At 46.8% G+C, this 22798-nt stretch overlaps 1 protein-coding gene across 3 annotated transcripts in view; it reads left to right on the top strand.

Annotated features, from left to right (window-relative positions):
• Positions 1-300: 300 nt before the first annotated feature.
• LOC137650231 (zinc finger protein 2-like) overlaps positions 301-22798 on the top strand; it is a 29339-nt gene continuing 6841 nt past the window's right edge. Inside the window, exons 1-2 of one of the 3 annotated variants that reach the window (XM_068383488.1) lie at positions 301-361; positions 18967-19757. In XM_068383488.1, coding sequence (XP_068239589.1) covers positions 19006-19757 — 752 coding nt within the window. In that variant the 5' untranslated portion in view covers positions 301-361; positions 18967-19005. Of the gene's footprint in view, positions 362-520; positions 626-18966; positions 19886-22798 lie in introns of those variants that run through there. The other 2 variants (XM_068383490.1, XM_068383489.1) reach the window with 2 other exon arrangements.

Here is a 22798-nt window from a genome sequence, read left to right as displayed (position 1 = left end):
TGAAATATCTATTCTAATGGTGTTATTGTTCTTAATTATATTTTAATTATTCATTACTTCTCTTGTAGTTTATTTATTTTCTTTCCTCATTGGGCTATTTTTTCTTGTTGAAATAATAATAATAATAATAATAATAATAATAATAATAATAATAATAATAATAATAATAATAATAATAATAAAAATAATTATTATTATTATTATTATTATTATTATAATAATCGGTTTTTCACTTTTGCTCTCTAATCTCTTCTTTCTTTCTCTCTGATAACTAAGAAGGCAAGTAGTAGTAAAAACAAGATTAACCTCTGAAACGGCTCCGAAGCAGCAACAGTATCTGTTCAACCAGAACCAGAACCAGGTAAATATTTTGTTTTAATTAGATTCATTGTAAAGAGCTACATCTCAAACAATTCAACAGTTTGTCCTTGTATTAGTATAGTTCCAATTGTTCTTTTAACTGTTTTAGCCTAACAATTATAAAACCAAGGTATCGGGAAGTATGGTAGACTATCGCGCGTTCAACAACATAGTCTTGGATTATTTCCACCGATTCCTAGACTAGAATAGAACCGCGCATTATCTTCTTTTGACCCAAGCGCTTGCATTATCTTGTAGGATACCGGTAAGTATATAATGAAATAATCCCAACACATCACTGTGGCAATTGATAATTACAAAAATAAATTCAAGAATAACCTGATTTATACCAGTGGGTCAGATGGTACTTGGTTTGTGTCTAAGAGCTTTAAATCCCTTTTCATCTACTGTATTTTCTTTACTTACTTAATTTACTTAGACGGCTGCTTTTTCGGTCCCATAGAGCAGGAGACCCCAACTCCACAGGACCTCCACTGTTGTTATATCTTGTTCGTTCTGAGTATTCAACATTTCACATCACGTATTGCTCATTTGCTGTTAAATCTTTGCTGTCGGACGACTCCTGGAATAAGAAAGTCTTCAGTTTCCTCTTGAAAGCCTTATTGTCTTCAATCATTTGGATGTCTCGCAGGAGCTAATTGTATAATCTCGGTTCTGCATAATTAGAGGCTCTGGAGACTACAGTAGACATATATCTACAGTAGGTTCCAATAGTTTGAAACCATCTGTAACCATTCTCGTGTCGACACGTTTTATTGGCTGCTCAATATGTAGCAATTCTCCTAAGCATTTTGGACAACCGGTTTTGATAACTTGGTGGGTTATTGTACATATTTTAAATTCAATTTTTGCTTTAATCAGCAGCCAGTGTAAATCAATTAGTATAGGGGTGATCCTTTCTTTAGGTGGGACGCCTTTTATCAGTCTTGCTCCTCTGTTTATTATGTTTTGTAATTTCTTATATCGTGGAGTTGATTCAAGAGGTTCACACTAACCTAACCTAACATGGGTTGTCAATTCTACCAATTATTTACTTTTGTACTGTTATCGTAAACATAGTGAAATAGGAGTAAGAACGTTTTGTTTTTGTGTTATAAGCAATTTCACTGTTTATTTCTACTGGGAGTTGATAGGCTTTGAAGTGAGGACATATATGTCAAAATCTGAAACCTGACAATTTCTATTAACAAATCTTGTAAATATATAAAAATATTAGAACTCCAGGTCTACATCAAAACCTCATGCTCCTTAACCTGACCTAACCTAGGGCACTGTGTTTATCATGTGTAATTTTCCAAATTGTCCTCTACATGCAAAGATACAAGAGAAATTTTATTTCACTCGGCAAAATCAAAATCTCACTTTCTGAAACTTACGCTTACCTAGGAAACCATGTTCATACGTATAGGCGGAGGTGAACCCCCTCTTAATTATGTAAAAGGAAAATTGCCTTACATCCTCACCTTAGTGTGCTAAACCTGAATTCCAGGTTATCAGCAGATTCTACCATCAAAGGTGCTATGGACTGAGATTTGCTGTCATGTTCAGTATCCCCAAATAACGAAACCTATTAAAAAATAAAGCCTCATCTGTTTTTACGACAAGTTATCAATATATCTAAGTGTCGATGTCAAAACACCAATGGAAGATCTGTTCCAAAACCAATTGTTAATCACTTCGTAAAGAAATAATCTGCTGTCTACTGACACCTTATGTGAAAAATCAATTTTCAGTATTAATCTTACCCGATGATCATGTAGCTGTCAACTCCGTTGCCCGACAGAAATCTACGGTCGGGATACGCCAGCGATCGCTATCCAGGTGGGGGTGTACACAACAGCGCCATCTGTGAGTAGGTACTCAAGTACTTCTTGTCAACAAGAACTCAATTTTTCCTCTGTCGTGCCGCCGGCAAGACCTACTTGGATACGCTGTTGATTCTGGAGTTGTTGTTCACGATTTGGTGATGTATTCACTCTAGAGTTTAGCCTTCGCTATTCAGGAAGCTTTATCATTAGCTTAGCAAGCTTTTGGAATTAATTTGGATTAATTGTTAACGAACTTTGCTAGATTTTGGAATTCCCCCTTGACTACTTCTAAATTCAAGATGTCTGACCAGTCTCAAGTCCCTAAGTACAGGCAGTGTAGTGTTAGGACTTGTGCTAGGCGTCTTCCGAAGGCCTCTATAGATCCTCACACCGTTTGTTCCAATTGTAGGGGTAAATCCTGTCAATTGGAAGATCGATGTGGGGAATGCGCTGGGCTTTCGGAATTCGATTTTAACGAATTTCTTAAAAATGCACGTAGGTTAGAGAAGGAGAGAATCAGGAGGAGTTCTTCTCGCTCTGTGGATTTTTCCTCTCCCCATGCCCCTCAACCTTTTCCTTCCCCTGTGGTGGTGACTCCCGAACCTGCTACTAGTGCTCAGCCATCCATGGCGGATATGTTGCGTGCCATTCAGGCTCTCGGTGACCGAGTGGAGTCATTGGCTAATGACCGTAATCAGCTCTTGGCAGATGTCAGAGAGCTGAAAGCGAAAAGTGCAGTGGGAAGTGTTATCAGTGCTAGTGATGTGAAAAGTGTCAGTGTCAGTGTTGCGCATGAGGGTACATCTGTGCGTGCCAGTCGTCCTCCCAGTCCGGGACCTCTTGCAAGCTCCCAAGCCCAGGGAAGAAGCAATGTCGAAGGACCAAAGGGTTCGGCAGGCCTTGATCGGCGCACGGATGTATCCTCAGTGGTTGCGGACGTATCTGTCAAAGATCGTCCCATCCACAAACAGACGAATGAGCCCTTACATTCCTCGTCTGTGGAAGAAGTTTCCAGGAGGAAACGATGGACCAAGGTCTCACGACCGCTCAAACGTAAGGTCCCTTCCGAGCGAGTCCAACGGCCCAGGTGTAGCCACTGGGTCAGTTCGGACTCGCTGCAGTCATCTGATGACTGCACACCTCCCAAGAGAGGTAGAGTGGTTCCACAACAGGCTACTGCTCCGTCTGTTGTTGCTCCAACCACGGTGGACCCTAAGTGGTTCATGCTGCAGACTATGCAGTCTCAGCTTGCGGCATTCATGCAGGAGTATCATGCTGAGAAGGTTAACACTGCACCTGTTAACCTACAACCCGCCGAGGTTGTGCGCTCAGCAGATACTGCGGCTGCCTGCTCCCACACTCCACCTGTGAGAGCTCCACCACCGATGCGCAGTCCACCCTGCCAGACGCATGTTCTTGCTGCACCATCCGTTGACATGCGTGAGCTACCGCATCAGCAGTGGGAAGGTGCTGTAGAGCTGCCGGGTTCCAGCACTATGCGGCATTCTCCGCAACCCATGCGGCATGCTCCGCATACCATACAGCATGCTCCGCATACCATACAGCATGCTCCGCAACCCACCGCAGCCCCTCCCACGCACCAGCACTCTGCTTTTGTTGTTGCCAGCTCGTAGACTGACCAGCAGCGGCATGATGTTGGATCCGCAGCTACGCATGCACCCGTACTACCGGATTCAGCCGTTCAGCTTTCTGCTCTGCCTTTGCCACTTCCTACTCAGCTTTCGGATGATGGAGTATCGGATGACGAAGCTGCACACTTGGATGAACCGCACTCTGACTTTGAAGGGCCCAAGTCTACGCCTCCCTCCTTAGACTTTCGTAAAGTCCTTGCCTTGTTCAGGGACTTGTATCCTGAGCAGTTTGTGTCTGCAACCCCTCGCTCTCCTCCCTCCGAGTTTGCTCTGGGCATGCAGTCTGCTGCGCCTGCCTTCACCAAGCTTGTTCTCGCACGATCATCTAAGAGAGCTTTGAGGGTTATGGGGGAGTGGTTGCATTCCAAGAAGCAACTGGGAAAGACTGCTTTCATCTTTCCGCCTACCAAGCTTGCTTCCAAGTCGAGCGTCTGGTATGCCACGGGAGAGGAACCCGGCTTGGGAGTTCCTGCCTCTGCCCAGGGCGACTTCTCAAGTCTGGTTGACTCTCCCCGCAGGTTGGCTATGAGACGATCGAAGATCTGCTGGTCCTTTTCTGATATGGATCATCTGTTGAAGGGAGTCTTTCGTGCCTTCGAGATCTTCAACTTCCTCGATTGGTGTTTGGGAGCCTTAAGCAGGAAGACTTCCCCTTCAGATAGGGACTCTGCCATGCTGATCATGTCTAGCATGGACAAAGCCATTCGGGATGGGTCTGGTGAACTTGCGGCTTCGTACGTGTCGGGAGTGCTCAAGAAGAGAGAACATCTTTGCTCCTTCTTATCGGCTGGTATCACTCCTTGCCAGAAGTCAGAGTTGTTGTTTGCTCCTCTCTCCAAGTGTCTGTTTCCGGAGGAGCTGATTAAGGGGATGGCTGCCTCTCTTATCCAGAAGGATACCCATGATCTGATGGCATCTTCTGCACGTAAGGCTAAAACCTTACCTTCCGTGCCTAGACCCTTCCGCCCTGCAGCAGTAGACACTCCTGCTACTAGGTTCATCCCGCCCTTTCGTGGCAGAACCTCCAGCAGAGGAGGTACCCGTGCCGACAGTCACCGTGGCAAATCCAAGAAGGGTTCCAAGTCCGCAAAAGGCAAGTTCTGACTTCCTTCCTCTCCAGACAGCAGTGGGAGCCAGACTCAAGACCTTCTGGCAAGCTTGGGAGAGCAGAGGTGCAGACGCTCAGTCTGTGAAGTGGCTAAGGGAGGGATACAGAATTCCGTTCTGCCGCAGTCCCCCTCTAGCTACATCTCCCATCAACCTCTCTCCCAACTACAAGGAGAAGGACAAGAGGCTAGCGTTGCAACAAGAGGTGTCGCTCTTGCTACAAAAGGAAGCGGTAGTCATAGTCCGGGACCATCAATCCCCGGGCTTCTACAACCGTCTCTTCCTGGTAGCGAAGAAGACAGGAGGTTGGAGACCGGTGCTGGACGTCAGTGCTCTCAATGCTTTTGTCACCAAGCAGACGTTCACGATGGAGACGACGAAGTCGGTCCTAGCAGCGGTCAGGCAGGAGGACTGGATGGTCTCGTTAGACCTGAAAGACGCGTACTTTCACGTCCCCATCCATCCAGACTCCCAACCTTTCCTAAGGTTCGTCTTTGGAAAGGTTGTGTACCAGTTCCAAGCCCTGTGCTTTGGCCTAAGCACGGCACCTCTTGTGTTTACCAGACTGATGAGGAATATTGCGAAATTCCTTCACTTGGCAGACATCAGAGCCTCCCTCTATTTGGACGACTGGCTTTTAAGAGCTCCAACAAGTCGTCGCTGTCTGGAGAATCTCAGATGGACTATGGATCTGACCAAGGAACTGGGCCTCCTGGTCAATATAGAGAAGTCCCAGCTCGTCCCATCCCAGACCATTGTCTATCTAGGTATGGAGATTCAGAGTCGAGCTTTTCGGGCTTTTCCGTCGGCCCCAAGGATCAATCAAGCCCTAGAATGCATCCAGAGCATGCTGAGAAGGAACCGATGTTCAGTCAGGCAGTGGATGAGTCTAACAGGGACACTTTCATCGCTGGCCCAGTTCATCGAGTTAGGGAGACTCCACCTCTGCCCCCTTCAGTATCATCTAGCTGCTCACTGGATAAAGGACATGACGCTAGAGGCGGTCTCAGTGCCTGTTTCCGAAGAGATGAGGTCTACTCTAACGTGGTGGAAGAACAGCATTCTTCTCAAGGAAGGTCTACCATTGGCTGTTCAGACCCCCGACCACCGTCTCTTCTCGGACGCATCGGACACGGGCTGGGGTGCGACACTGGACGGACAGGAATGCTCGGGCACATGGAATCAGGAGCAAAGGACACTTCACATCAATTGCAAGGAGTTGTTGGCGGTTCATCTGGCCTTGATAAACTTCAAGTCCCTCCAGCTAAACAAGGTGGTGGAGGTGAACTCCGACAACACCACAGCCTTGGCTTACATCTCCAAGCAGGGAGGGACTCATTCGAGGAAGTTGTTCGAGATCGCAAGGGACCTCCTCATTTGGTCAAAAGATCGAAAGCTTTCGCTGGTAACGAGGTTCATTCAGGGCGATATGAATGTCATGGCAGATCGCCTCAGCCGGAAGGGTCAGGTCATCCCCACAGAGTGGACCCTTCACAAGAATGTTTGCAGCAGACTATGGGCCCTGTGGGGTCAGCCAACCATAGATCTATTCGCTACCTCGATGACCAAGAGGCTCCCGATGTATTGTTCTCCGATTCCAGACCCAGCAGCAGTTCACGTGGATGCCTTTCTGCTGGATTGGTCCCATCTCGACCTGTATGCGTTCCCGCCGTTCAAGATTGTCAACAGGGTACTTCAGAAGTTCGCCTCTCACAAAGGGACACGGCTGACGTTGGTTGCTCCCCTCTGGCCCGCGAGAGAATGGTTCACCGAGGTACTGCAATGGCTAGTCGACGTTCCCAGGACTCTTCCTCTAAGAGTGGACCTTCTGCGTCAACCTCACGTAAAGAAGGTACACCCAAACCTCCACGCTCTTCGTCTGACTGCCTTCAGACTATCGAAAGACTCTCAAGAGCTAGAGGCTTTTCGAAGGAGGCAGCCAGAGCGATTGCCAGAGCAAGGAGGACATCCACTCTCAGAGTCTATCAGTCTAAATGGGAAGTCTTCCGAAGCTGGTGCAAGGCGAATGCAGTTTCCTCAACCAGTACCACTGTAACCCAGATTGCTGACTTCCTGTTACATCTAAGGAACGTAAGATCCCTATCAGCTCCTACGATCAAGGGTTACAGAAGTATGTTGGCAGCGGTATTCCGCCACAGAGGCTTGGATCTTTCCACCAACAAAGATCTACAGGACCTCCTTAGGTCTTTTGAGACCTCAAAGGAACGTCGGTTGTCCACACCAGGCTGGAATCTAGACGTGGTTTTAAGGTTCCTAATGTCATCAAGATTTGAACCGCTCCAATCAGCCTCTTTTAAGGACCTCACATTAAAAACTCTTTTCCTCGTGTGCTTAGCAACAGCTAAAAGAGTCAGTGAGATCCACGCCTTCAGCAGGAACATAGGTTTTACTTCTGAAACGGCTACATGTTCCTTGCAGCTCGGTTTTTTGGCTAAAAACGAGCTTCCTTCCCGTCCTTGGCCCAAGTCGTTCGAGATCCCAAGCCTGTCCAACTTGGTGGGGAACGAACTAGAGAGAGTACTTTGCCCAGTAAGAGCTCTTAGGTACTATTTAAGAAGGTCAAAGCCATTACGAGGACAATCAGAAGCTTTATGGTGTGCTATCAAGAAGCCTACTCTACCGATGTCTAAGAACGCAGTTTCTTACTACATCAGGCTTCTGATTAGAGAAGCACATTCTCATCTGAAGGAAGAAGACCTTGCTTTGCTGAAGGTAAGGACACATGAAGTGAGAGCTGTTGCTACTTCAGTGGCCTTTAAACAGAACCGTTCTCTGCAGAGTGTTATGGATGCAACCTATTGGAGAAGCAAGTCAGTGTTCGCATCATTCTATCTCAAAGATGTCCAGTCTCTTTACGAGAACTGCTACACCCTGGGACCATTCGTAGCAGCGAGTGCAGTAGTAGGTGAGGGCTCAGCCACTACATTCCCATAATCCCATAACCTTTTTAATCTTTCTCTTGAATACTTTTTATTGTTGTTTTTTGGGTTGTACGGAAGGCTAAGAAGCCTTCCGCATCCTGGTTGATTTGGCGGGTGGTCAAATTCTTTCTTGAGAAGCGCCTAGGTTAGAGGTTGTGATGAGGTCCTTTAGTATGGGTTGCAGCCCTTTATACTTCAGCACCTAGGAGTCGTTCAGCATCCTGAGAGGACCGCTAGGCTCAGTAAGGAAGACGTACTTAAAAAAGGCAGAGTAATAGTTCAAGTCGACTTCCTTACCAGGTACTTATTTATTTTATGTTTGTTATTTTGAATAACTGATAAAATTAAATACGGGATACTTAGCTTCTTTGTTAACATGTATGCTGGTCTCCACCCACCACCCTGGGTGTGAATCAGCTACATGATCATCGGGTAAGATTAATATTGAAAAATGTTATTTTCATTAGTAAAATAAATTTTTGAATATACTTACCCGATGATCATGAATTTAAGAACCCGCCCTTCCTCCCCATAGAGAACCAGTGGACCGAGGAGAAAATTGAGTTCTTGTTGACAAGAAGTACTTGAGTACCTACTCACAGATGGCGCTGTTGTGTACACCCCCACCTGGATAGCGATCGCTGGCGTATCCCGACCGTAGATTTCTGTCGGGCAACGGAGTTGACAGCTACATGATCATCGGGTAAGTATATTCAAAAATTTATTTTACTAATGAAAATAACATTTTTCACAGTTATCTTCTGATGGTCCTAGTTATAGCTTACAGAAAGATTAATAAAAGTCAAAATATTCCTTAAAGTGACAGTAGGATGCTCCCAAAATTTTATGGAGTACAAAAGTCCAACACAGAACAAACTATGGCAATTTTTTATTGTGTTATCCGTAATGAAAGTTTTGTCTCCTGTGGGCTGGAAAATATTCCTAAAAAGGATAGTCACCATCATAATTACTGTACTTGGACAAAATTTGGAAGGTGCTTGGTCTTTTAATAACTCTGATGATGCAAATACATCCACAATTAACATTTTGTAACTGAAAAATATGTTTGTTCTTACACAAATACAAACCATAATTTTTTAACCAAGAGAAATAGATGAAAATGAAGCTGGAACACGGCGGTTAAAATTATAACAAAGTTTAAACAACCAACAGGTAGTCATCTATCTATAGCAAGGATGCAAAGGCCCTCCTCCACTGGCTCACTGACAACTTATTTAGATTTCAGTTGTTAGTGAGTACACACCTCTCTCTGGCTTGAACAATTTTGGCATAATTTACTGATTCTTTTCAACATTTACTCTTTCAAGCATGTTTGCTTTGTTGAGGAATCTGCCCGTTATGTGGAACTGTCCAGGAGTGTCACCCAAGATCTGCGGCACTTTCATGAGTGTTCCTGAAGGGAATCCTCTTCGGCTGTTTCCTCAATGCTGAGGGCATGCATAATACACAAGTGTCACAGTATAATGAATGTCAGGAGTGGCCATCATCACAGAAGAAGCACGGCAGTAAGAGGAAGAAGAAGCTTAAGAGGGATTCTTTGCCTTCAAGATCATCCTCAAAGTCAAAGAAGGCTTAGGTGGCTTCTTCCACCCCTGGTACTCTTCCTTTTGACTATTCCCTATTGGCCTCCTTTGGGGACAAATTGAGTTAGAGTGGTGGCCCTATAACTTTAGGGCAAGCCCTGGGGAAAGGTGCTTCTCTCCGTTTACCCTAGCAAAACAGGAGGACTGCCTCCTCAAGGGAGTCTTAATTTTTTTCAAAGGTCTGATGCTCCTAGACTGTTGTGGCCTTCCTTGGGTGTCCAAGGTTCCCCATCGGAGGAGAAGTTGCAGCGAGCATTCGCTTCCAGATACCTTCCAGATGTCATCGCCCTGTCCGTGTCTACCCAGGAGTTCCTGCAGTGGATGATCTTGGTCCTGCCTCCCTAGAGCCTCAGCCCTGTCCTTCTGAGGATCGGAAATCTTCGCTGCAAGTGGATTAACTTTGCCTTTCCAGGAGTTCTCCTCCTGCTGAGCATCATTTTAAGAATCATTCTTGCCAGGTAGGTTGCTGTGCAACTTCAGTGCAATTCTTCTCTCTGGAGAAAGATCCTAGACATACCCTTCAGAGGTGGCCTCTTTCTTTCTTGATGGATGGCTCGTCACTCAAACAACCTTATCTTAGGACCAGATGGCAAACTTCTTTAACAAGCGCTTCCCCATCATCGTCTCTCTAGTCATGAACCTTCTTCGCCTTGCAGTTCCAGACTCGCTTCTAGATGAGCTATGCCTTTGGACTTGCCTGTGGACTAGGCTCCTGCTTCTTGCGCTTTGCGCACTCAATCCAGCGCTTCACCTGAACCGGCACGCACCTCACTGATGCAGAGCTTCCATCACAAACGACTTGAAGGTAATCTCCTCCAAGAAGTTCTACCTCTCCTCATCCCACACGTCGTGAGCGAGCGTCATCTGGACACGCTTTAGGATACTCTTCATCTCGTCCAGTTTCGTCTCGTCAACCTTCGTCTATTGGACATTTTCCTGTAAGCTCTTCTCCAGGATGCACCTTGCTTCGTCACTTGCATCACGCATCTTCCAAGCTCTCTTTTCCTTCAGTAAAGCTGGGCTCTTCTAGGTGTTTGCCTCATCACAGATGCTCATCTCCTGCCACTCAACTTCAAAGCGGTTTTTTGACACTCCTCCTGAGAGGACAATGTTTGTTTGCCTAATGATCGTCAGCGACGTTCTCCATCTGATTGCTGTAAGCATTCACCTGCTGAGCGAGTCTCTTACTCACCCTTTTGTGCTAGGCACGAGGATCTTTATCGCCAGCAAGATTCGACGACATCCTCGAAACGCTCTCCATCGTATCATCTATCATCGCAAGCACTCATCACCTGTTTGCCACAAGTGCTCTTCTCTGAAGGAGGTAGGTCGGGGCAAAAGGGCACCTTCTAACCGTGCGTCTCTTGACAAGCCGTCAAGATCACACTCCGGGTAAGCGAAGCATTGTCTGTAGTATATTCTAGACACCCTTCGGAGGATCAGACAAGACTTACCAGGAGGGACCAGTCGCCAATGCACATGAGGTATACATCAGCCCTCTTCACAGAAGCCTTCCCCTTCAGAGGAGGATGTGTAGGGTTTCCACTAATTATGCGCAAAACACATGAATGGGAAAACCCTGGATCAAAGCTAAAGGCCAGTTGGCACGAACTTCCACCCTCCTAAAGGGTAAGTCAACCCCTATAGATAGTGTTGGTTTGTATTTAGTGACAGAAAAAATTACAAATTTGTAAGTAATTTGTATTTTTCCTAACGATGCAAACTTGTAGCTATTCATACAAATTTTCCCGCCAGCACCAGTCCCCCTTGAAGTCCTACGTCCAAGCAAAGTGGGGTTCACAGCCCAGGTGTGTGAGTGAGTGGGTTAGCCACCCCGCTAACTAACAGGTGGGTTGTTAACCCTCACTAAAAGTCTAATGGCTCTTCTTTCAGCTCGGCGTCAATGACCTTAGATGTCAGGATGCCAGATAATTCATAATCAGTCTTCTTTCAGCTTCTCCGAAAGTAATACCCCTATAAATAGCTGCAGGTTTGTATCGTTAGGAAAAATAAAAATTTCTTCCAAATTTCTCATTTTACGTCTTTATTTTGGTTATCAGCCTCATTAATTTCATTTTGCTTTGTAATTGATATATATTCAAAATATTTCATTGCACTCACCAAGCACATGGCAACTATTGATAAAGTGAATAGAGTAAACTGGGGAGTTAAAACCGAGAGAAGTTTGAACAAATTTTGGTTTTATCGTGAAAGTTTTTATTATTGAATAAGAAGAGTGCAAACCTGTTACACGAGACATGAGGATTAGATTGTAAAAACAACCGATGAAAATACATGTGCAGTTTGGGTAAACATAGAATTTCAGGGGCTAGTGGTTGTTTAGTGTGCACTGTAATATACACGGCTGTTTTTCAATATTAAACTTACCCGATAATCATGTAGCTGTCAACTCCGTTGCCCGACAGAATTCTATGGAGGGATACGCCAGCTATCACAATACTAGAAGGGGGTGTACTTACCAGCGCCACCTGTGGCCAGGTACTCAAGTACTTCTTGTTGACACCTCCTCAATTATTCCTCTGTCGTGCTTCCGGCAAGACGTTCTGGGATACGCTTATGATCTTCGAGTATTTTCACGGCTAATTGGTGAAGTATTCTCTCAGATTTCGGCTGTCGCTTTACTGGAAACCTTCTTATATTAGCTAGATAGCTTTTATATAGTCCTGATTAACGGTTAACGATCTTTTGCTTGATTTTGACCCTTTGGCTAACTCTTTGGATTCAAGATGTCTGACATTTCGCAAGCCCCCTCCCATAGACGATGTAGGTCTTGCAATAGGCGTATTCCGAAGGCCTCGGTAGATCCTCACACCGCTTGTTCTGACTGTAGGGACAGGCCCTGTCAGTTAGAAAATCGATGTGAGGAATGCGCCGGACTTTCGGAACTGGAATTTGTCCGTCTTTTGAAATATTCAACTAAGTTAGAGAGAGGTAGAGTTAGGAGGAGTTCTTCTCACTCTTCACTTTTTTCCTCACCTCATGATCCCCTACCTTTTCCTACCCCTGTAGTGGCTACACCTACTATTTGCCCTCCGCCTGATATGTCTGTTGTTTTGCGTGCTATTCAGGCCTTAGGCGATAAAGTAGAGTCAGTGGTAAGTGACCATAAGTCTCTGATGGCCGAAGTCAAGGAACTTAAGGTCAAGAGTGCAGTGGGTGGAATTAGTGCCAGTGCTGTGACGAGTGCTAGTGTCAGTGCAGTGCCAAGTGCTAGTGTCAGTGCCAGTGTGGTGCGTGAGGATATTTCTGTGCGAGCCAGTCGTCCTCCCAGTCCGGGACCTCTTGCAAGCTCCCAAGCCCAGGGGAGAAGCAATGTCGAAGGGCATAAGGGTTCGGCAGGCCTTGTTAGGCGCACAGAAGTATCCTCGGTGGTTGCGGGCGTGTCTTCCAAAGACCGTCACTCCCACCTGCAGACGATTGAGCCCGTCTTTTTCTCGTCCGCTGATCAACTGTCAGGGAAGAAACGTTGGTCTCAGGTCTCGAGACCACTTAAACGCAGAGTCCAGTCCGCGAGTGCTCAGCCAGGTTGCAGTCATTGGCTCAGCTCTGACTCGCCGCAGTCATCTGTCGACTGCACTCCGCCCAAGAGGAGTAAGGTTCTGCCACAACAGAGCTCGACTGTTAAGGCTTTACCTCAGCCTACTGTAGTTTCTGCCGACCCCAAGTGGACTCTACTACAGTCCATGCAAGCACAGCTTTCGGACTTGATGCGTGAGTGTCGGGCTGAGAGTGTTGCGCCTCCGCCTCCGCCTACACTCCCTCCGCCTGCGCTCGCTCCGCCTGCGCTCGCTCCGCCTGATCGCAGTACCACCTGCCAGGCGTACGATGTTGAGCCTCGTTCTGAGTTTGCTGTTCCCAGTGGTGTTCAGCCTCCGCCTTCTTTAAGGCAACCTTTACAATGGGATCAGGAGGATTATACCTCTCTTCCTCCGCCTCCACTTGCTGCTCCACCAGTGGTGCAACACTCGGTTGAGGTACAACAACCTCTCCCGTCCATGAGTCAGTCTCCTCAGCTCTCGCTGCAGCGAGCTCAACCCTCCACAAGGCAAGCACCACTACACCTTAGCCTTGCGCCTCTGGAGCCTCAGCTTGCGAGACATTTACCTTGTTCTGCGCAGCCTCTACCTCATCGCGCTCCGCTCACACCACAGGAACAGGAACTTGCTACTCCGCTTCCGCCAACCGCTCAGCAAGCGCAACCCTTGGGTTCAACCAGGAGTCAGCCTCCTCCACCCATGCGCCTTCCTTCTGCTTCGTCTTTTATTCAGCCTTTGCAGTCTGAGCCTCAGGTTTTCCCTCAACAGTTACTTGAAGAGGAAACCACTAATATTGTTCCTACTCGTTCTGACTCTGCTGTTCAGCATTCTTGTCCGATCTCTTCGCTACACTCTGGTGATGAGGCGTCTGATGATGAGGAGGCACACCTGGATCCCTCGTCAGACGTGGATGAATCCAAGCCTTCTCCACAGTCTATTGACTTTCGTAAGGTCTTGGCTCTGCTTAGGGAGGTTTACCCAGACCACTTTGTCTCTGCTATTCCCCGCTCTCCGCCATCTGAGTTTTCGCTGGGCATACAACAAGCTAAGTCCACCTATACTAAGCTAGTCCTAGCAAGGTCCTCTAAGAGAGCGTTAAGGATCTTAGGGGAGTGGCTGCAGACTAAGCAACACCTTGGCAAAACTTCTTTCATGTTCCCTCCGACTAAGCTCACTTCGAAAGCGAGCGTTTGGTATGCCACAGGAGAAGCACCAGGCTTGGGAGTACCTGCCTCTGCCCAGGCTGACTTCTCAAGTCTGGTAGACTCGCCTCGGAGAACTGCAATGAGGCGCTCTAAGGTTTGCTGGACCTTCTCAGACCTTGATCACTTACTGAAGGGAGTATTTAGAGCATTTGAGATGTTCAACTTTCTAGACTGGTGCCTGGGGGCCCTCAGCAAGAAGACCTCTCCTGCGGACAAGGATTCTGCCATGCTATTAATGTCCTGCATGGATAAGGCCATTAGGGATGGATCTGGTGAGCTTGCGTCGATGTTTGTATCAGGGGTTTTGAAGAAAAGGGAACAGCTGTGTACCTTCCTTTCCTCCAGCATTACACCTTGTCAAAGGTCACAACTCCTTTTTGCTCCGCTCTCGAAGTTCCTCTTCCCCGAAGAGCTGGTTAAGGACTTGTCTGCTGCCCTGATACAAAAGGACACACACGATCTTGTAGCCTCATCGGCCCGTAAGTCTAAGGTTGCTACCTCAGTCCCCAAGACTTATCGCTCCCCAGTGGCTGATACCCCTGCTACGAGGTTCATACCGCCCTTTCGTGGTAGAGCCCCCAGCCGAGGAAGCTCCCGTCCAGACTCTTACAGGAGCAAGTCTAGGAAAGGCTCCAAGACATTTAAAGGAAAAAACTGACTCTCCGCATCTCCAGACAGCAGTAGGAGCCAGACTCAAGATCTTCTGGCGAGCCTGGGAGAAGAGAGGTGCAGACGCCCAGTCTGTCAGTTGGCTGAGGGACGGTTACAGGATTCCATTCTGCCTCAAACCACCTCTGACCACATCTCCCATCAACCTCTCTCCCAACTACAAAGAAGAGGACAAGAGGCTAGCATTGCACCAGGAGGTGTCGCTACTTGTGCAGAAGAAGGCAGTGGTTATAGTCCGGGACCATCAATCCCCGGGCTTCTACAACCGTCTCTTTCTTGTGGCCAAGAAGACAGGAGGTTGGAGACCGGTGCTGGACGTCAGCGCGCTCAACGCGTATGTCACCAAGCAGACGTTCACGATGGAGACGACGAAGTCGGTCCTAGCAGCGGTCAGACAGGAGGACTGGATGGTCTCGTTGGACTTGAAAGATGCCTACTTTCACGTTCCTATTCATCCAGACTCCCAACCTTTCCTGAGATTCGTTTTTGGAAAGGTTGTCTACCAATTCCAAGCCCTGTGTTTTGGCCTAAGCACAGCTCCTATGGTGTTCACTCATCTGATGAGGAATATAGCAAAATTCCTACACTTATCGGACATCAGAGCCTCCCTCTACTTAGACGACTGGCTGTTGAGAGCCTCCACGAGTCGTCGCTGTCTGGAGAATCTCAACTGGACTTTGGTCTTAATCAGACAACTGGGTCTGTTAGTCAACATAGAAAAGTCTCAGCTCATTCCCTCCCAATCCATTGTGTACCTGGGAATGGAGATTCGGAGTCAGGATTTTCGGGCTTTTCCATCGACCCCCAGGATAAGCCAAGCCCTAGAGTGCATCATGAGCATGCTGAAGAGGAGCAGTTGCTCGGTGAGACAGTGGATGAGTCTCACAGGGACCCTTTCATCACTGGCCCTGTTCGTCGAGCTAGGGAGACTCCACCTCCGCCCTCTTCAATTCCATCTTGCAGCTCATTGGGACAAGGGTTCGACTCTCGAAGCAGTCTCTATCCCAATCACCCAAGAGATGAAGACCACTCTCCTGTGGTGGAAGAACAATCTCCTTCTCAGGGAGGGCCTATCGTTGGCTATTCAGACCCCCAATCTTCATCTCTTCTCAGATGCATCGGACTCGGGCTGGGGTGCGACCTTGAACGGACGGGAATGCTCGGGAACGTGGAACGAGGAACAGGGATTGCTCCACATCAACTGCAAGGAGCTACTAGCAGTTCATTTAGCCCTGCTGAACTTCAAGTCCCTCCTGCTAGGCAAAGTGGTGGAGGTGAACTCAGACAACACCACAGCCTTGGCTTACATCTCCAAGCAAGGAGGGACCCATTCGAGGAGCCTATTCGAGATCGCAAGGGACCTCCTCATTTGGTCAAGAGGTCTAAACCTCACTCTGGTCACGAGGTTCATTCAGGGCAATATGAACGTCTCAGCAGATCGCCTAAGCAGAAGGAATCAGGTCATTCCCACGGAATGGACCCTCCACAAGAGTGTGTGCAACAGACTTTGGACCTTGTGGGGTCAACCTACCATAGATCTGTTTGCCACCTCCATAACCAAGAGACTTCCGCTGTACTGTTCCCCTGTTCCAGACCCTGCAGCAGTTCATGTGGATGCTTTTCTACTGAACTGGTCCCATCTCGACCTTTACGCATTCCCACCGTTCAAGATAATAAACAAAGTTCTGCAGAAATTCATCTCGCACGAAGGGACACGGCTGACGCTGGTTGCTCCCCTTTGGCCTGCAAGAGAATGGTTCACAGAGGTACTTCAATGGCTAGTCGACATCCCCAGGACTCTACCTCTAAGAGTGGACCTTCTACGTCAACCTCACGTAGACAGGTTGCACCCAAACCTCCACGCTCTTCGGCTGACTGCCTTCAGACTGTCGAAAGATTCGCTAGAGCTAGAGGCTTTTCGAAGGAGGCAGCCAGTGCGATTGCCAGAGCAAGAAGGGTTTCCACTCGTAGAGTCTACCAATCTAAGTGGGAAGTCTTCCGAAGCTGGTGTAGAGCCAATTCAATATCCTCTACCAATACCTCTGTGACCCAAATAGCTGACTTCCTTCTACATCTTAGGAATGAGAGATCCCTTTCAGCCCCTACGATTAAAGGGTATAGGAGTATGTTGGCTTCAGTTCTCCGCCACAGAGGTTTGGACCTTTCTTGCAACAAGGACCTTCAAGACATTCTTAAGTCTTTTGAGACGTCTAAAGAGCGTCGTCTATCCACTCCAGGCTGGAACCTAGACGTAGTCTTAAGGTTCCTTATGTCATCTAGGTTCGAACCTCTCCAGTCAGCTTCCTTCAAGGACCTTACCCTCAAGACTCTTTTTCTCGTCTGCCTTGCAACAGCTAAGAGAGTCAGTGAGGTTCATGCCTTCAGCAAGAACATTGGTTTCACGACCGAATCTGCAACACGTTCTTTTCAGCTCGGATTCCTAGCAAAGAACGAACTTCCTTCACGTCCTTGGCCTAGATCGTTTGAAATACCTAGCCTCTCCAACATGGTAGGTAACGAACTAGAGAGAGTTCTTTGCCCTGTCAGAGCTCTCAAATATTATCTTAAGAGGTCTAAACCTATTCGAGGACAGTCAGAAGCCTTATGGTGTGCCATCAAGAAACCTTCGAGGCCCATGTCCAAGAACGGGGTTTCGTATTATATAAGGCTTCTGATTAGAGAAGCCCATTCTCACTTAAAGGAGGAAGACCTTGCATTGCTGAAGGTAAGGACCCACGAAGTAAGAGCCGTAGCTACTTCGATGGCCTTTAATAAAAACCGTTCTCTGCAGAGCATAATGGATGCAACCTATTGGAGGAGCAAGTCAGTGTTTGCATCATTTTATCTTAAAGATGTCCAGTCTCTTTACGAGAACTGCTACACCCTGGGACCATTCGTAGCAGCGAGTGCAGTAGTAGGTGAGGGCTCAGCCACTACATTCCCTTAATCCCATAACCTTTTTTTAACCTTTCTCTTGAATGCTTTTATTGTTGTTTTTATGGTTGTTACGGTAGGCTAAGAAGCCTTCCGCATCCTTTTGATTTGGCGGGTGGTCTATTCATTCTTGAGAAGCGCCTGGGTTAGAGGTTTTGTAGAGGTCCTTTAGTAGGGGTTGCAACCCTATATACTTTAGCACCTTTGGGTTGATTCAGCCTCCAAGAGGAACGCTGCGCTCAGTAAGGAAGACGAACTTAAAAAAGAGGCAGAGTAACGGTTCAATTCGACTTCCTTACCAGGTACTTATTATTTCATTGTTATTTGAGATAACTGTTATATGAAATATGGGATACTTAGCTATCCGTTAATCTTGTACACTGGTTTTCACCCACCTCCCTGGGTGTGAATCAGCTACATGATTATCGGGTAAGTTTAATATTGAAAAATGTTATTTTTATTAATAAAATAAATTTTTGAATATACTTACCCGATAATCATGATTTAATCGACCCTCCCTTCCTCCCCATAGAGAACCAGTGGACCGAGGAATAATTGAGGAGGTGTCAACAAGAAGTACTTGAGTACCTGGCCACAGGTGGCGCTGGTAAGTACACCCCCTTCTAGTATTGTGATAGCTGGCGTATCCCTCCATAGAATTCTGTCGGGCAACGGAGTTGACAGCTACATGATTATCGGGTAAGTATATTCAAAAATTTATTTTATTAATAAAAATAACATTTTTCATTCAAATGTAAAAATGTGATAAAGCTGTGATGGTATTGACTACTTAGTAGTAATTCAGGGAAATAGAAGTAAGAGGAGAAGTTTGTGTTTTATTGACTCAAAATTTTAAAAAAATTCCATGTTTTAAGATAAGAGCTTGATATTTACTTGTACAGTAGTAGTGCCCTCCTACCAATGCCTCCGATTGGCATCATTATCTGCATCATTGGGAATAATATTGACTCAGAGATTGAAATTGTTTTTTTTTTTTTAATGAATTACTAAAACTTTGACTAGATCTCATGACAATGACATCAGTAAATTAGAAAGTTTGACTTTCTAGGACATAATTGTACAGTATATGATATTTGTGCCTTTCAGATCCTAGGAGCAAAGACCTTCACATAGCAGTTTGCAAAGATGGACGAAGTTGGGACTGTTGTTTTAGAGGTTAAAGACATAGATTGGGAAGCATCTCATACGATTCCAACCTTTGATGATGTTAAAGTTGAAGAGATGACTCCTGATAATTACATAAGTGATCATGACATCGGAAATGCCTGTGAAAATATAGTCGAAGGAAAAGATGTTATCGAGAGTGTTATAGTTGGATCTGCTGATGAAAGTGTTAGAGAAATTATATTTTCACCATCTATTAAAGATTCCTTGAAGACCAACCCTCTTGATATCCAGGAAATCATCAAATTTGATTCTGATAATGGGAAGGACTTGATAATGCTCAATGCATCTGATATTAAACCCCCTCCAAAAGCTGAAGGCAAAGTCAGAAAAAAATATTCTGTTCCACAGAAGTTTAATTGTGACCTTTGTAATCTAAAGTTTGTAAGTCATTGCAGTCTTCAGATACACTTAAGAAGACATCTGGGCTACAAACCATTTTCCTGTCAACTCTGTGACTCAGCATATCCCACTAAAACCCAATTAGTAAGACACATGAAAAATCACACCAACAAACTTGAACATTTCTGTGGAGAATGTGGTAAAAGTTGTTTGGATATTGGTACCGTAAAGAAACATGCAAAGTTTAAACATGGAGCTACTGAAGACACTTACAATTTGTACAGAATAAAAGAGGAATTGACAGAAGAAGGGGAGAAAGTAATTTTCATTAAAACATATCGGAATGGTGAAACAAACATTCGACGATTCAGGTTAGTTCCAAATGGGGATGCACAAGTTGGAGATTGTCAAACTGTAAAAGATAGCAACATTATATAAAGTGAAAAAATTAACTTGGGTTCTTTAGAATAAAGTACTTGTTCCATAACTGGAACACAAACCTACGCTATTTATAGGGAAAATTACCGAGGGGTGGGGCGGTTAGTAACTACCCTCTCACTTGCACCCCTGTGACTGTAATTCACTTTGCATTTGGCTCGGAGGGAGAACGGTTGTTACCGCTCTTCTTCCTCACCTTTTGGACTGCCATTAATAATATTTGACTTTTTAACTTGTGTTCTTTTAAATATAGTATATGAAAACATTCTTAATGTTTTTATATATATTTTAAGCTTTCTTTACTGTGCTTGTTGCTGTTTGTGTGTCAACGTACTGTGGCAGGTTGTGAAGGATAGAGAACCTTCCCTTACGATTTTTCCCCGGGTGGGTATCTTTCCCAGTGACACAGCTTCCGTCGCAGGGAATTCATCTTCGTTGGATATTACTTCTTGTTCGGATGTTTACGTCCCCCCCCCTACGTTACCTTGGAGGAAACTACCTGTGGCCTTCACAGAGCTTGACTTTGGTCTTGCTTTTTCTGGCTGCTCTCCCTCGTTACGTGGGCTGTCAACAGTTCCTCTGCAGGGGAACACCTTTCCCGTTCGCGGGTTATGTTGCACTTCTGAATGGTTTTTTCATTAATAAAATAGTATTAATAACGCTTGTTTTGTTACAGTTTTAACGCTGCCGCTCTTCTCCTCCCGTCGGTGTCGGCTGGCGAAGGGAGTGTGCAGTCCTTAATTTGTGTCTGTTCTCTCGGGGGAGACCTTTCCTCTCCAAGAATTAGGTGCTTCTCCAGCGGGAGTTTTTTTTGCATAATTTATTTTTGTTTTTTCTGTTAGCAATGCCGTACTTCTTCGTTTGGCTAAGACAGCTGACATTGAAGAGCAGTGCCGTTCGTTCCTGTGGATTCTGCTGTCCTTGCACTGTCACTTTCTGTTCTGCTGCACTTGTGGCCGCTTCTGATCAGCACACTGACTTCGAGGAATTAGCTCCAGCTACGTTTTTTCAGGTAGCTCTCAATGCAGACCTTCATCTTGAACAATGCTTGTTGAAGGGAAGCAAAGAGCGCTGCTCGGAGGTCCTCCTCCACGGGTTAGACTACTTTTCCTTCCGAGGGAGAGTTTTCCTCCCCAGGTGTTGAGCTGTTTCTTCCTTCCGAGAGGGAACTTCCCTTCAGCATCTCTGTCTGGCAACCTTCCTACCTGTGGGGAAAATTGTTGACAACTACTTATCTTCAGCTGATTGCATTTTCTTCTCCAAAGACTAAGCTCCCCTCCATGCTGAGCTCACTCTTCCGTTGAGGGCGAAGCAAAATCCGAGGCAAGTCTCTCCTGCAGGTGATCACCTCTCTTGTTCGCGAGAGAGACCACCCATAGAGACACCTCTTTGGAGTCCTTCCAGAGAGCTTCCTGCTGAGCAGTCTTCCCTGCGGGGATCGTCATTGTCATTGGCGAGTTTGCTGAGTTAGTGGTCCTCTTCGTCACCTCAGAAACGCTCTTTCGTCTTTGGAAAAGAGTCTTCTGTTTGACTCGTCGACTTCTGCCGAACAATTCCCTTTGGGGGATCGGTGAAGGACCTCGAGATATCGACAGCCTGACAAGTCTCGTCAGTCTTGCCGTTCTCCCATTGGTTACCGGCCCTCACTTGTCTCACTAAACTCTCATCGGAATTGCCGATCGCCAATCGCTAGCTCACCGATCGCCGATTGCCAATCGCTAGCTCACCGATCGCCAACTATCCAATTGTCGAACCAAAATGCTGATTCTCAGCTCATCCGATTGGTTGATCTCCAGTTCTCCGAGCGTCGTCTCGGATCTCTGATCGCCAATTGCCAATAAGCAGATTACCGATTGGCAGCCTGCCAATCGCCAGCTCGCCGATTGTCGAACCAAAATGCTGTTTCTCAGCTCATCCGATTGGTCGATCGCCAGCTCTCCGAGCGTCATCTTGGATCTTACCGATCGTTGATTGCCAATAAGCAGATTACCGATCTCCAGCTTGCTGATCACCAATAAGCAGATTGTCGATAGCCAGCTCGCCAGCCTGCCAATTTCTGATCGCTAGCTCGCTGATCGCCTACTCACCGATCATCGAACCATTCTGCTGTTCCTCAGAGCTCGCCTATTTTGCAGCTCTTGGATCATCAGCACACCGATCGCCAGCTCGTCAATTCTGAGCCCACCTTGCCAGGTTGCCGATTGTAAGCTCGATGATCGCTGATCTCAAGCTCAGTGATCGCTGACCGCTGATCACCACGCCGATCACCGATTGCCTGCTCGTCCTTTCGCTGATCGTCGATCGCCAGTAGGCATCATGCTGATCGTCCTTTGCATGTGACTTCTAACTCTCCTCTGTCATGTCGTTCGCCAGCCTTGCAGCGCTCGTCAGACCAAATCTCCTGGCCACCTTCTCGCCAACGAACTCCAGTTCACGACTCTCCAGCTGGTTCCAGCTACCCGGTCACTCATCCTTTGCTGACCTGTCGGCATGCAGTGGTTAGCCGTTCATGGTCATTTCTAGCGGTTTGCCATTCACCTTCGGCTCTTCGATCGCCAAGTCAACCCGTCGATCAATAGCAGCTCACCACTCGGCGCTCGCCAATTGACCAGGCAGCCTTGGACTGTTCGTCAATCACCCTCTATTCGCCGTTCGCAGCTTGTTAATGGTTAGCCGTTCGCAGCTCGCCAACGGTTAGCCGTTCACCGCTCTCCTACAGTTTGCTGCTCCTCTTCGGCTCACCGATTGCCGATTGCCCGATCGCCGACAGTTCGCTGCTCAACGGCGGCTCGCACCTCACCGGCGGCTCGCACCTCACCGGCGGCTCGCACCTCACCGGCGGCTCGCACCTCACCGGCGGCTCGCACCTCACTGGCGGCTCGCACCTCACCGGCAGCCCACCAGCAGCCTTCAACTGCTCACCAGTCACCCAGTGCTCATTGTTCACCAGCTACTTGCCATTCTAAGAAGAGAT

The sequence above is a fragment of the Palaemon carinicauda genome, chromosome 11 (assembly GCF_036898095.1).
Source record: "Palaemon carinicauda isolate YSFRI2023 chromosome 11, ASM3689809v2, whole genome shotgun sequence".
In the NCBI taxonomy this organism is placed as follows: domain Eukaryota; kingdom Metazoa; phylum Arthropoda; class Malacostraca; order Decapoda; family Palaemonidae; genus Palaemon; species Palaemon carinicauda.
Note: the sequence above shows the minus strand (reverse complement) of the source record. Positions and strands in the feature narration are given on the sequence as shown.